Source organism: Xenopus laevis, chromosome 5S (genome assembly GCF_017654675.1).
Source record: "Xenopus laevis strain J_2021 chromosome 5S, Xenopus_laevis_v10.1, whole genome shotgun sequence".
In the NCBI taxonomy this organism is placed as follows: Eukaryota; Metazoa; Chordata; class Amphibia; order Anura; family Pipidae; genus Xenopus; species Xenopus laevis.
In genome coordinates, this window is record NC_054380.1 from 87,476,944 (window position 1) to 87,493,210 (window position 16,267).

Below are 16,267 nucleotides of genomic sequence, written 5' to 3' on the forward strand. Positions count from 1 at the left end.
GGCATGGGGTCCAATCGGCCTAAGGCCGGCCCTGCCAAGGATCACCACATTAGTAATGATTCAAACTATTATGAATGGACAGGCACTGGCGCCATTCGTTGAGTTGATAAACTAGCCTCAGGCAGCAGCAGTCTGCAAATTACCAGGAGTGGAAAAAGCCTCTCTTGGTAACTTTAAGGGCTGAAATTCTCTTAAAGCAATTGCGCCCATGGCCTGCTTCAGCATTTCACAGGGTCGGCCCTGATCTGCTATCGCATGGCTGGCAGAGTTAAACTGGCCATAGACGCAAAGATCATATCGTATGAATCGAGGATTCGTACGATTTTCGGACCGTGTGTGGAGAGTCCCGACATTTTTCGTCCGGCGGAGATCAGTCGTTTGGTCGATCGGACAGGTTTGAGTTTGTCCCGACCGATCCCGCCGGAGCCCATTGCGCTCTCATCATAATTCGATCGTTCAGATTACCCCAGATTTAGACATGCCCGTTAGTGGCATATCGGGGAAAGATCGGCTCTTTTAGTCTATGGCCACCTTAACTTGCTTCCTGGCCTTCCCCTGCCCCACCACATTGCTAATCGGTGTGAAAAAAGGTACACGCGGGGGCCATTGGGGGGATTGCAAGCCCTTGATGTGGCAGCCGCGGGGGGGGGGGGCAGCATCAGAAAGGCCACCTCAGGGCGGCAAGTACCCTGGAACATTCCTGGAGACAGGTATTGTCAGGTGCTCAATTGCTTGTGGGAGAGTGGATTTCCCAAATGAGTGATGAAATGTCAGCCATGCACTTTTGTATAAACCATTATTACACAGATATAGGATCCGTTATGCAGAAAGCTGCTAATTATAGGCAGGCCCGTCGAGTCAATTCGAATTCACAAGTTTAATTTTAAAAATTATTTCCCTTTTTCTCTGTAACAATAAACTCAAATTGGCTAAACACAGACTTCCAAGTGATAGAAACACACTGCAGTGTCAGCAGCCTGCACTTGCCTGTAGGAATCTGTAGGGGGCGCTGCTGGCTTTTATAGGAAAGAAACATATCACTATTTCTACTACTACTACTACACTACTAGCCAGACAGGGATGCTTATTATGTGGAGGTCAAAAATGAATTGAGATAAAACGTCACGGCCGGGAAGGAATGACGTTCAGGATATTGGCTGCTGGAAAGGGGATTTCACCTGATTGGCCAGTGACCCTCACACGTGTGCGCGTCTCCCCGCAATTAGCAGTGACTCGCACCCGGGCGTTCACTTTCTATATACACGTTGATGAGTTTGTGTCATTGAACGTACCTAGTGTGCCAGATTCCATACGCAACCAACGTAACAACATTAAATAGCATACCATGGCCAGAATGTATTGACCGCGCCGTATCGCTGCGAAAAGCGCAAGTAACGATCCCACTGACCAGATAGTTGCGCGCTGCGCTTAGAGAGCCGTACTCTGCTATCCGAGCGGAGCGGCAGTGGAAGATGCAAATTAGGAGGCGGGGGAAGCTTTATCTGTAGTAGGAATGCTTCACGAAAAGACTGGAGTAATCCCCACCTTAAGTCAAATACCTGCGGCTATATGAAAAGCTCCATCATGGAACAAGGTGCAGGGGGTGTGGCCTCTCACCTCTCCTCCCCGCTTACTTGAATCCGCTGCCCTGGCTCTCCCTGTTACATGCATTCCGGCAAGCCACCAACTCACACTCTCAGTGGTCAGCATGTTGCAGTGGTAAGTCCTCGGGTGGTAGCATTGAATTGACATTTGCTCTTACTAACAACCCCCCCTCCGCTATACTTTTATGGTTTGCTCCATATATGCCAGGCAGGCAGTGTCTCTAGGCGCTCAATTACTCTGGGCGCATTTGTGTGGCAGTTGCGCTGTGTTGATGCTAGTGTTGCTCTTTCCCGAATAAGAAATACTTTTCTTAAATCTTTAGGACTTGTCTGTATTGTCACAGTTTGATGTACCAGTAGAATGTGGGGCTCAGGTTGGAATTGGTTTATAGCAGACTTTTTTTAAGGATTTCACCAGCGCCCCCCCCCCCCACACACGTTGAATGTGGAAATCAGCTTCTGACCCAAAACACTTTGAGTGTCACTTTATTAAATGGTGTCATGGAGACCCCTCTATAAACAGCCCAGGGACATTATGTTGGCTGCCAAGCCATAGGCTAAGAAGAAAAACAGGAATAGCAGATTTTTGTCTACATTTTGGTAAACCGTATGGGGCGGCTGCTGTTAGCAGAAAGGGTTATATGTCGGCAGTTCAATATCTGTGCTGCTCCCTGTTTATTCAATGAAAGAAATGCCAGTGTCATAATGAACATTTGTGGCACCAAAGGTGATGGGGGGCAGGTGAAACAGACTGACATTTTCAGTTACATCATTGCATTTGTGCGCTGAACTGTCACCCCATTTAAGCAGTTTCTGAGAAAAGTTGTCTTAATCCTATAAATATATTTGAGTTTAATATCACACAATGATATGCAATATGTTTGAAAAAGTTATCTTTGTTGGTACTGTTTTTCTAATGTATTCCTGGATAAGAATTCAGCGTCTTTGCATCTAACAACTTTGATCCTTTGGGTAATGAACTAAGGTGCCTGGAGTGGCCGAGTCCAAAGCAACTTAATCTAGTGATTGTACAAAATGTACGCCTATGATTAATGGCTCTTACACACGAGCGGTTTTACCTGCGTTGGGCTTTTTTCCATTCAGCCGCAGGGGAGCGCAGGAGTAGACGCACTGAATTATTGTCAATGGGGCTGTACTCACACAGATGCTTGTATGTGCCGAACACAGGTAAAATGCAACATGCTGCGTCTCAACCTGCGTTTGTCACTTACATGTGTCTGTGTGAGTACAGCCCCATTGACAATAATTCAGTGCGTCTACTCCTGCGCTCCCCTGCGGCTGAACAGATGAAAGCAGAACGCAGGGGATCGCAGGTAAAACCACTCGTGTGTAAGAGTCCTAAGGGAGTCATTGCGAAACACATAAGGCAATGCTGTAACCTGCTTGTTTCAATAAATATCTGTTATTTTATCCGAAGTGCCGTCTGATCTATTTGCAGGTGAAACAGGCTGACATTTCACTTACATCATTGCATCTGTGCACTGAAAAGTCACCCCATTTAAACTGAGAAAAATATATTTATATATAAATATATGTGATTTTATTATCCCACAATAATATATTCAATATGTTTGAAAAACGTCATGTTTCTGAGAAAATATACTTGTAAAGTTATTTTTGTTGTTGTTGGTTCCGTTTTTCTAATGTATTCCTGGATAAGAATTCAGTGACTTTGTGTCTAACAAGTTTGATCCTTTGGTCTAACAAAAATGCAATTCGTGTTGTTTGGATTAGTGATACCTGTGCAGTATTTTTGGGCTCACAAGGAGTTCAAATATTTACTGGTGACAAAGTGCCCCATGTGCTAATACGGTTTTATTTGCTCTTAACAGTTGTGAAAGAATAAATACCCCACAAAGCATTGCTGCAATGCTCAAGTTTTTAACCAGAATCTCAGTGTGTGCCAAACATCTTAGTTTACAGCTCTATATTTAATTTTTAGTGCTACTGATATGGATCAGAGCAACACTTTATGGGTCCTTACACAAGAGTGATTGTAGGGGTGTCCCTAAGCGGTGGCTTTTTTTTTTTTTCAGCCACATGGGAATGTGTGATTTAACTGACCCCAGCCTTCTCCATGAGAAAAATAGACATGCATCAGTTTACCTGGGTTCAGCATTTCATTGCTATATCATGAGTATAGTTCCCTTACAGAAAAGTTGAGTCTGTTAAAGCCTACATTCTGTGTGGTGTAATGCGCTACAAAGCCACTGCACGGGAAAAACGTTAGTGTGCATGGGACCCCAACTCACTATGAGTTTACACCACAGTAAGAATTTTAAAAATTAAAAGAACTATGATCAGGTCCCTCCTATATGCAGTGCAATTTCGAGAATGTTTGTGTTTGTGTATTGTGTGTGTGTGTGTGTGTATTGTACAGACTGCTAACCAACAGATCCACACAAGTTTAACCTTCAGTGAAATCTCTCATAAAAGGGTCTCTGTGCGTTTTGGGATGACGTGATTTAAAGTAGCTTCATATGTTTTGCTGCTGGAGATTTTCCTTTTTGTCTATTTGAAGACAGTGTGCCACTGCCCTAATGCAAGTGAACTACCTTGTACAGACGGCTTCTCTATACTGCTCACACAAATGCAGTTATATTCAGTAACAGTTGAAAGCACAGTCAGTGGTAAGGTTTAAATAGACTTATAGGAGGTAATTTATCAATGCTGGGCAAATTTGCCCTTAGGCAGTAGCCCATGGCAACCAATCAAAATGCTGCATTCATTGTTCTACTTACAGCTGGATTTAAAAAGCTAATCACTGATTGGTTGCTATAGGTAACTGACCATGGGCAAATTTGCCCAGTGTTGATAAATGAGCCCCTATAGTGTCAGCTCTCGCTGCTATGGTTCCCAGCACAATTAAAACATTTTAATGCAGCACTTATACAGAGGAAGTGCATCATTCAAATGAGTCCCTACCCTAGTAAAGCTTCAAGGTCTCAATCACACAGTTTATTCAGGAGCCAATTAACCAGCTTTTATTTTTATTGAGTATGGTTAATGTTTATGGAGTAAACACAGAAAGAACATAAAACTCCCTGCAGATTTCATATGTGAAATTAGAGCTCACCACAGTAAAACTCTTTCACCCATTTATAAATACACCTCTAAAAATCCCATAGAAATTAATAAAGTCGTGGTTCTCTGTCACACTTCGATAAATCTGCCCCATAGTGTCCAGCTTTGAATCAAACTCAGGGAATTTTTTATGCTTTTGTCATCCTTATCATTTTACATTTCTGTGCAGTTGACATTTTGCCCAGAGAGACTATTCATAATGCTTGATATTTATGAGCCTGGAAGAGATCTGTGTGTGCTTTATTACACAAAGCTTGGGAATTTGACACCTATGTTTAAAGGAATTGATTTCTGGTGACACACTTTACTCGGTGACTCTCATGGTGTGCTGATAAGGTTAATCTAACTCCTGGGGTAATTACATTGCACAATAAATTATAGACTTGACCATCAAACTCCACTCCATCATGCCATCAGTTTGCCCTGTCAGCCAATTTACACAGATTCTAGAATAGTTGCCTAGATATTGTGCACGAGGTTTGTTTCTCAGGAGGTAGATGGATATGTCTGTCTCCTGATCATTGTCTTTCGTACATACCCCCTTCCGTTGCCTGGTGCTCCTTAAAATGAAAGATCCTCACTATGAGGGTATGATACATTTGCTTTAAAGCGAAAGTTTTTCCTCTGAAAGGACCGTGTCAGGTTCCTTCATCAACTCACTGATGAGCTAGCAAGTAAAGTAGGACATATGATTTAGTTATTTTAAACATATAATTATATGTATATCAAGATCATAAATGAATCTGACAACAAACAGGAAGTGAGAAGCAGGAAGTACACAGACACTGACATTAGATAGGAACACAATATAGGCCAGAAAGGGCAAGTTGATCGTGCCTTATTCTAAAGGCATGTTCAGATATGTGGTGTAACATCTGCACAGCCTGTACCAGCAGGATAGTGGAGACCTATACCTAATGGTAAATGTGGGGTTACTGCTGCATAAAAGTAGTTACGGTACCGGAGTCTTGGTGATCATATACACATCCAGTACTCTTTTCTGGTATCAGAGGTGATAACCACTCTTTGTGCACTGTCATAGTTATTCAAGGAATACTGCTATGTACCTGCCAATATGTCATCTTTAATGCATCCTTCATGAGTCACCCTGATTCCCCTTCTGATTAACCAAAGGAACACCCCAGTTACACCTAAAGTAACTGGGTGTGACCAAGACATACCTGGAGCATAAAATCTACAGGTTGGTGACCCTTTACCTGTTTCCTTTTCCGTTCTGACAGATAAATGAAATCCTTACTTGCTTTATGGCAAGTTTCCCTTATATGAAATCAAAGTAGCAATGTATCCCCTTGTTTAATAAATTGTATATCTCCCAACTGTCCTGTTTTTCATGGGACAGTCCCGATTTTGACAGCTCAACCCACAGTCAGGTTTCTTACTGAAATGTCCCGACTTTCTCTTTGATCTCCAGCACTGAACAGCCAGAAAAAGATACAATGTCTCTAAAACGGAGGCTTTTGGCAGAGAGCCCAGAATGGCAGGTGCACTTAGAAACATTTGTAACAATTTAAGATAAGCAAAGAAACAATTGTAACTATTTTAGATAAGCAAGTCTCTTGGAGAAACTGAGACTTGCAACTTAAAGGGCAATTCACCTTCATTAGCACAACTGTAATAACACATAAAACCTGAACCCTAAAACCCCCAGAACTGTGTTAAAAATTTCCATAACCTGCCAAATTTTGAAAAAAGGATGTGGTATTTAGGGGGTGTGGCCATAAAATGGGCGTGGTCCAAAAGATTTTCAACGCTCTATGTGCTATATATGTTTTTCTTCATCTTTCTGTTTTTCAAGTGTCGGGAGGTATGAAATAGGGTTGTGCTGAACATACTTTTTTACTATTGTTTTAATAATAAAAGATGTTTTTTTTATTGAGCTTTATTTACAGTAGGCAAATAGAAGCTGCTAAATGGTTGGTTCTTAGTAGGTAAACAATTAGGTTAACAAAAAAGAGCAGCAGGTTATGGGAATCTATAAACTCATTTACAGATCTGAGTGTTTGTTCATCTGCCATGTGATGCTAAGTTACAGAAAGTCTTCAGGCCAGCAGACAAAAGAAAAACTTTGTGAGCTCACTGAATGTTACACAAAGCTCTTTATCAATTTAGCTGTAGTTACACATTTAGTAAACACTCAATATTCATCTATTGTTCCCTATCCAGCATTGCAAAAAGCAAAATACAGTGTGTACAAACCTTTAAATAGTCATGGGTTGGCTTTCACAAAAGGGGCCAACTGAGATTTTGTTAAGGAATATGATATGGGAAGAACTGTTTAGCAGGTCTATGCCACATTGTCAAAGGAGACATGAAGCTTGCTTGGATGTGGAAGGAATACATGTCGGGTCTGTTATCTCAAGTAGTTTTGGATGGTCCTTATTGATCCTTCCCATAGCTAACATAGCAGTTACAATATAATAGATATTCTATGTAATGTAATATCTCCTTATGCTGTATTGTTTGCACTGGTAATTTGTTCAAGGAGAGCTCATGCTTGTACTGAGCTTACATATGCGTACGTTGGTTGTGCTTTTTCTTGCAAAAATGAAGTACTTTATTTTTAGTATTACTGTACTATCTTATATGTTATATAGATTACCTCAGTACTCCACTCTCTTTAAAGGAAAACAACATGCTCATTTCACATACATTGAAGGGGGGGGAAAGTCGCCATTTAGTTTGTTGAATCATATGCACTAAACTTGTGTGAGCTGATGCCTTGTCAAGGTAGTGTCCTTATGTCATTCCTAGCTAAATGAAAAAGCTGTGGTATCTTTGGCGAAAGACCATACCCACCTCTCTCTTTATTAGGCATGGTCATTTCCAAGGAAGCTAGTAAAGGTGTTGTATGCCCTTTTGTTAAAAAGTGTTTTAAAGGAAAACTATACCCCCAAAATGAATACTTAAGCAACAGATAGATTATATCAAATTGAATGACATATTAAAGAATCTTACCAAACTGGAATATATATTTACATAAATATTGCCCTTTTACATCTCTTACCTTGAACCACCATTTCGTGACTCTATCTGTGCTGCCTCAGAGATCACCTGACCAGAAATACTACAACACTAACTGTAACAGGAAGAAGTGAGGAAGCAAAAGGCAGAACTCTGTCTGTTAATTGGCTCATGTGACCTTACATGTGGTTTGTATGTGAGTACAGTGAATCTTACGATCTCAGGGGGCGGCCCTTATTTTTTAAAATGGCAATTTTCTATTTATGATTACCCAATGGCACATACTACTAGAAAAGTATATTATTATGATAATGGTTCATTTACATGAAGCAGGGTTTTACACATGAGCTGTTTTACTCAGTTTCTTTTAATAGAGACCTACATTGTTTGGGGGGTATAGTTTTCCTTTAAACACATATCTTTGAATTAAGCTAAATTCTAATAGGCATTGTCACTTATGTTATTGCAGCAGTTATATTACAGGTACATATATTTTAAAGGTGTGGTTCACCTTTACGTTAACTTTTAGTATGTTTTAGAATCGCTAATTCTAAGCAACTTTTCAATTGGCCTTCATTTTCATAGTTTTTAAATTATTTGCTGCCTTCGTCTGACTCTTTCCAAATTTCAAATGGGGTCACTGACCCCAAATCAAAAATAAATGCTCTGTGAGGCTACAAATGTAGTTGCTACTTTTTATTATTCATCTTTCTATTCAGGCCTCTCCTATTCATATTTCAATCAATGCAGTGTTGCTAGGGTAATTTGGACCCTAGCAGCCAGATTGCTGACATTGCAAAGTGGAGAGCTACTGAATAAAAAGCTAAATAACTCAAAAACCATAAATTAGGTTGTCTCAAGAATATCAGTCTCTACATCATACTAAAAGTTAATTTAAAGGTGAACAACCCCTTTAGCGGGAATATTTTTTAAAATGGTGCATTTTGTTATACCAAGTAAGCTCAACATGTTTTGTCGGTCTTCTCAGTTCGTTTTGTCACTTGTGGGGGAGCATAATTTCACTCGGGCAATAAAGTTATCTGTTGTTGCCATTGTATAAATTAGCTGCTTTTGTATCCATGGAGCCAGACATTCAAGCTGAGCAGGGCTAATGGGCACCTGTTTAGATAGAAGATAACTGATAAACTGTGTAGAATACAATGGGGTTAATTCTTACACAGAAATAGAAACAGGGGTGAAATGTCATTAAGGGTAAGGCCAGACGAGGAGATTCGGGGAGGTTTTGTCGCCTGGCGACTTATCGCCACGTCTTTTGCGCAACTATCTCCCCGAATGCGGCGATGCGTTTTCAATAGTCGCCCAAAGTTGCCTCAGTGAGGCAACTTTGGGCGACTATTGAAAACGCATCGCCGCATGTGCATTAGCGCAGGCGATTTTGCGCTGTAGCCTATGGGGAAAAAACGCTGAGGCAGTTCGGGGAGATAGTCGCGCAAAAGACGTGGCGATAAGTCGCCAGGCGACAAAATCTCCCCGAATCTCCTTGTCTGGCCTTACCCTTAAAGGTTGTTCAACTTCAAACACTTTTTTCCGTTCAGTTGGTTTCAGATAGTTCACTGGAAATAAAGACTCTTTCCAATCACTTTCTATTTTCTACTTGTGACCATTTTTCTATTATTGAAGTGTAAAGTTTTTTATTTTTTACCTTCTAAAGCAGCTCCTGGGGGGGGGGGTCACAGAATCTTTAACTGTTCTAAATTGATACATTTAATTAATACATTTGTTATTTTTGGCCCTGCTGAGCAGAATCCCAGAGTTTCATTAAAGGCAGCTGTTAGAATTGATACAATAGTTGCTAATATTCCACAGATACTGCTGAGAAATGTATCCACTAAATGTAGCAAATTGTAACAGTTAAGATGAAGGTGAACAACCCCTTTAATGGCTCTCTACAGAACTATAGAATTAAACTCTTTCCCATAAAAAATGGGACATTTGTTGAAAAGAAATAGTTTTTTTGTGAACAGATAAAAATTGAAAATGTAAAAAAATGAACTTTGTGACATTACTAGCCCTAAAGGAGTGGCAGTTGGGAGAGCTAACATTAACTTGGATAACAGCCACCTCTCCTTTACAAATATACAATGGATAACACAATAGTTTCACTTAGGACTGACGCAAAGACTCTGCAGTGACAGGGTGTCCACTTACGCAGGATTTGTACAAAAGATTTATCCAAATGTGTGGGTTTTTTTTCCTTTTAATTAAATGTAGACATATTGTTTCAGTGTATATAAGATTACGTATAAGATAATATCTTTGTGTATGTTATGTATATCTAGGTGCTCAGCGTATGTGCAAAGTATATGATCTTAAACAGCTTGTAATTGCAATTACATGTTTCCTACTCTGTCTTTATGGTGGAAACTCAATTTTAGGGTAAATATCAAATCAGAGTGATTGGATATTACATGAATGTTATTTTTCTCAATTTACATTTCACTTTATATATGGATGACTTGAAAATACTGACTGAACGTTTGCCTGTTGCCTATATCATAATAAATATCTTTTTTAATGTACCCACAGTATGATAAAATATCAACTCCAACATGACTAGAGATGAGTTTAGTAACAGACTAGTCCTTTAATTGTATATCAGAGACTAAGTGAGAATCATTTTCTGGTGATGGGCAGTTTGTACTAGTGCAGTAACACATGGCAACTAATCAGCTCTTTGCTTTCATTATTTTTCCACCAGTTTCATTCAGAGTGCAGAGTTGTTGCTGTGAATTATTGCCAAAGTAATGAGTGATTTCTAATTTATCTGCATTTGAAACATAATTTGTTTGTGCAGTTATACATTTCCAATCTACATGCTGTATATTAAGGTACAGGTATGGGACCTGTTATCCAGAATGCTCGGGACGTGGGGTTTTCCGTAAAACTGATCTTTCCATAATTTGGATCTCCATACATTCTACTAGAAAATCATGTAAACATTAAATAAACCCAATAAGCTGGTTCTTTTTCCAATATGGATTCATTTTATCTCAGTTGGGATCAAGTACATGGTACTGTTTTATTATTACGGAGAAAAAGGAAATAATTTTTTAAAATTCTAATTATTTTATTATAATGGAGTCTATTGGAGCTGACCTTCGTAATTTGGAGCAGTCTGGATAATGGTTTTTCGGAAAATGGATCCCAAACCTGTACATTGTTTTTCCGATTCTTTTGTACAGCTTCACCTTACACAGTCCCAAGATCCACAGAATACAATACCAGTAGAGTTACAATCTAATAATTAAATGAAATGAAAGTTAACAAGGACTAATGGTTCTAACCAGATTCAATATACATTCTTTTTATTGCAGCTTGCTCTACCTCTATGGGAGAATGCAGAGGCTGGAAAGCTTAAGACCCATATTACTGCTCAGACAGTATGTGTATGTTGGGGAAAAGTTTGACCTGGCTGCAATTACTGGAATCCATAGTCCTTGGAATTCTATGTTTTACCATAGCTAGGAAACCTGTTTGTATCAAGTGACGAAAAAGACCCCCAATATGGACAAATATTACATTTATCTATTTTTAAATAGAATATTTTAGAACATCAGAGAGTATGGTATGGGTACTTTTTTTGTTGTGTGAAAGAAGGGTCCCACAATGTTTCACTTCAGTGACAAAGGGAGTTTTGGTGATAGCCTTGCAGGTGGCCAACATGTTGGAACTCTGCATAAAAACAGTGTATCCTGATGAATGTTACAGTCCTTTCTACAACTCTGAATCTTTCTTTCATTTCTATTCAGGGAATGTGTTAGGAATGTGCTGGGGGGGGGGGGGCTGAAAGGAAATGAACACAGATGTCTGGTGTCCTAGGTTTTAACTACTGAAATATTGTGGATATTTTTCCTGTACTAGTGTGCCCTGCTTTTGGCTATGGCAGTTTGCATGATGCCCACTCGCGCATTTTGCATAATGAAAGAAGTTGTATTTCTGAGCAAAGTTCATAAACAGTGTCTAAGCATGTTCAATGTTATTTGTAAATGCAATTAAAAGCACTGTTTGTTTATTTCTTTCTGCTCTTTGGTTCTGACGCTTGTAACATAATAGAAGTTAGTTCTCCAGGGAAAAATCAGGTATCTTCTGCTACGTTGTTTCAGGAGTCAGATCCGGAAATGTAGAGAATTTAAACAGAGAAAAAGTACTAAATTAAATCCCTGACAATAGAAAGTGATAGCGTAGAATTAATCCATAGCAATGGAACAATTTGGACCCAGTAGAAGTTATAAAATGTGAAATCTTTAAATTCAACTTAATCAATCTTTGCTAAAATGTTTAGGACTCCACGTACAGTATGTTATAGACACACATATACCCAAACTAAGGACAGGAGAAAAGGAAACGTTCTTTGCAGTCTGTCGTCCTTAGATATTTTATTGTTTAAAAGCTGCTGTAAAACTTCTGATATCTCTAATCATAAAACCTTTATGCACAAAACCATAAATGTGAGTTGCCATGAAATGAGTGGAGCTGTTAGGTTTGCTTTGTCTGCTTGGAGAAAAACGTCCCATTTGTCGGCTGGTAATGCATTTACCTTTGTCTGTGTGATTATATTCCATCTAAATAGTTGCATTTACAAATTAGCTTATTTTTTAAGTGGCTTGTATGCGTGAGTCCCAAATAAAGTGATTCGTTTAAATAAACACGGAGACACTTTATGTGGATTTTTAACAATCGAGAAATACTAAAATGAATTTCTTCTATAGTGACACTGTCTTTGAAACGTTTTACTTTAGAAAATACACGTGGGTATGCACTTCATTTTGAATGCCTACACACACGTACATATGTATGTGATGCCAGAACGTCCATACAAAGCAGAGTCTGATTCCTGTGTCCCTTTCCCTCCCATAAGCCAGCATTTTACTGCTCACTGAGGAGAAAGACGCCTTTCATTGCAAAGCCCCATTTAATTGCCTGGAAACTGAAGAGGCTTCTCTGTAATGTTAACTTGCTGTTCAGGGTGTATAGGGGCGTCCTTAAGGTGTTCAAAATAAGAAACCTTCACCTCTTTAGTCCTGCATACCAAAATACCGGACAAAAGGTATTATGATTGCAGCCATCCTCTTAACCTTTACTGAATCCTGCAGGGTGCTAGTATACTAACTATAAAAGATTATCCATCATATGCAATCCATCATAACAGCAATCTGTTTATGTATTCAGTACACAGAAAAAGATTATACTGAAGTGCTGTTAGGTCTTTACATTTACTAGAATCATCTTACTTTTTCATGTTAAAAAAGTTATTCAAAACCTCCCTTCAAAACCTGGAATATTTGCTGTAATGCAAATGTCGACATGCCTATTCGTTACTGGGAGGGATGACCTGTTAATTTTGTGAAGCTATTTTGATTGAAAAGAAGAAAAATAGAAAAAGCTTACTCTTGAATCTGACTTATACAGCAGTGTTCAAACATTTAGTACGAAAATAAGTACAGTTCCTGCAGAGAACAAACAAACATATTTCTGTATAAGTTCACAATCTGAAAAAAAAAATCCATAAAATGTGACTTGTTCATTTACGGGAAACCGTAAAAAAAAGTTTACTTATACATAACACTAAAACTAAAATTAAATGTTATCTATTTTTCTCTTATAAGGAAGAAAAAAATCTTGAAAAGTGTGGGACTCTTTTTCTGCCTGGCGATCACATTTACATTTCTTCAGAATGGGACATCTCCTGGACTGTTTACTCAGGGCCAGCAGAAGGTTTCTAGGTCCCAAATGTTAAGTACTCAAAAAAGGGACTCTTATCGTGTGCCAGATGGGTTCTGGGAAACCAAATTGAAACATGATCCTACAGAAGCAACTCCTACAGCAGAATTGCAACCAACAGAGTGGGATATACACTCTACTAACTGTTCAGCCAACTGGAATCTTAGCAAAACGGAATGGTACCGATCAATGGAGCCACATTTCCAACAGTTCGTTCTCTATCGACACTGCCGCTACTTTCCTCTGATTATTAACAACCAACAGAAATGCAGTGGTGATATCGAGCTGCTAATAGTAGTGAAGTCCATTATTACTCAGCACGACCGCAGAGAAGTGATCCGTAAAACCTGGGGTAAAGAAAGAGAGATAGATGGTAAAAAGGTGAGAACACTATTTCTACTGGGTACCGCCATGAGAGAAGAGGAAAGAGCAAATTACCAAAAACTCCTAGAATTTGAGAATATAATATATGGTGACATTCTGCAGTGGGACTTTTTAGACTCCTTCTTTAATCTGACCCTTAAAGAGGTACATTTTCTAAAGTGGATGGACATCTACTGCAAGAATGTGAAATACATCTTCAAGGGGGATGATGATGTTTTTGTTAAACCGGATAACATCATAGAGTATCTTGATGGCAAGGACCAACCTGATCTCTTTGTAGGAGATATCTTGAAAAATGCTCGTCCTATACGTAGAAAGGACAACAAATATTATATCCCCACAGCTCTGTATAATAAAACATTATACCCTCCATATGCAGGTGGTGGAGGTTTCCTCATGGCTGGTTCTTTGATTAAGAAACTGCACAGAGCCTCTGAAACACTGGAGCTGTATCCCATTGATGATGTCTTCTTAGGGATGTGCTTGGAAGTTATTAAGGTCAGCCCGGTAATTCATGAAGGATTTAAGACTTTTGGTATTGTCAGGAACAAAAACAGCAAAATGAACAAAGACCCTTGCTTTTATAAACACATGCTGGTTGTACATAAACTACTTCCAGATGAGTTGTTGCACATGTGGGAACTTGTTCACAGTAACTTAACTTGTACACGGAAGATCAACATCCTTTAGTATTGATGCACTGGTATACCAAAGTGGACAAAATTATAATATACTGTAATGTTTCCTCCCTGGCAGGTTTAGGGGGAATATTTGTTCTTAATTTTATTTTATAATCTATTTAATGGGATCCATGATCTCTTATGTCCAGGAATTCCTAAGGACACTGTCTGAGGTACGAGATGAATGATTAAAACAACTATGTGACTGTAAAAGAGACCTTGCTTTAACATGGTGTTTCAGGTTTGCAGGGATTTTGTAAGTATAGCTCTTCATAATATATTTGGGACCACCTTTGCTGAAAGCCCCATGTAATATGAACAGAGATACTTGGTGCCTTGTCATGTCAAAAGCAAGCTCCACACTGGATGAATCTCCGCTTTGGAACTATGCAGCAAACCAAAGGCGCTTGGAGCAGAAAAAAACGCAGGAATCTGTAGACTCTTGGTTTTGATTTAGGCCACACAGAAGATGACCGTGACTTAAAACCAATACGTTTACAATAATTCAAGACCTCAAAACCAAAGTCAAACCAGTGAAAGTTTTATTTGATTATATGACTTTAGCCTCGGTTTATTTTGAAGCATTGCTCATAGAATTGTATTAATTTATGAAAAAATTAAGATTTACATTAACCGGTAAAACATGAATATGGTGTTTGATTTAATGGGGAACACGCCAGGTTAAATTCTGTGCAGCTTTAATTTTTTTGTCATCGAATAAATTGTAAAAACAAAAAAAGTCTTCAATTTATAGAATTCAATTAATTTTACTAAGTTACAATAAATAAACTGCAATTCAGTGTTCAGTAGAATAGAAGAAATTCATACTTCTATTCTAGCCATAAACATGAAAGTAATATTGATGGAAGGATTTTATTTCCATATAATCAGATTGTCATACTGCAAAATATATTGTCCTTTTCATTGTAAGGTGATGGTACTGCACCACTCAGTGTACTGCCATGCATGTCTCTATGGAATCTGAAGCCATGTAATCCAACTGCTAGTGGAACAAACAGCAGCATCTGGGAGGGTCCTGTACTTGAAATGTTTTCTGCATATGGCCAAATAAATACTGCACGCTCAACAGAACAATCCTTACATCACTCTAAGTCAGGGGTCCCCAACCTTTTTCACCCGTGAGCAACATTCAGATGTAAAAATAATTGGGGAGCAACACAAGCATAAGTTCCTGGGGGTGCACTGCCAAATAAGGGCTGTGATTGGCTATCGGTAGCCCCTATGTGGACTGGCAGCCTACTTGAGGTTCTGTTTGGCAGTACAGCTGGTTTTTATACAACCAAAACTTGCCTCCAAGCCTGGAATTCAAAAATCAGCTACGGCTTTGAGGCCACTGGGAGCAACATCCAAGGGGTTGGGGAGCAACATGTTGCTTGCGAGCTACTGGTTGGGGATCACTGCTCTAAGTGATCTGAGACTGTTTAGCTCTGAGAATGTAAGAGATAAGAAAGCTACGAGCTTCTTTGCATCACAGTAGTTGACACAAGTATCACCTAGCCCACTCTGGTGCATGTACAATATAGAAAGCTTGCTGAAAGTACTGTACTGTGAAAGGGCCTGCCTAGGAAAGACAAAGAGATAATTGGGAAAAGAATCAAACATGGTGGCACTGCACCCAAGAATGTACCCAAGCCAAGTCTTATAGAAGATCTTATAGATGTGCTTGAGCCCAGGCCACAAGGTTAACTGCCTGACTGGGGGTACTTTACATATAACTAGCTGCCAGTGGTATAACCTTGACCCATAATA

General features: G+C 39.2%; 1 protein-coding gene across 2 annotated transcripts; it reads left to right on the forward strand.

The window, feature by feature from the left end:
- Positions 1–1,253: 1,253 nt before the first annotated feature.
- Positions 1,254–15,354, forward strand: b3gnt7.S (UDP-GlcNAc:betaGal beta-1,3-N-acetylglucosaminyltransferase 7 S homeolog). Of its 2 annotated transcripts, none has more exons than XM_018264414.2 (2): positions 1,254–1,719; positions 13,319–15,354. In XM_018264414.2, exons 1-2 carry the CDS (start codon positions 1,709–1,711, stop codon positions 14,505–14,507), a joined length of 1,200 nt encoding a protein of 399 aa, XP_018119903.1. In that variant the 5' UTR covers positions 1,254–1,708; the 3' UTR covers positions 14,508–15,354.
- The last annotated feature ends 913 nt before the right edge of the window (positions 15,355–16,267 follow it).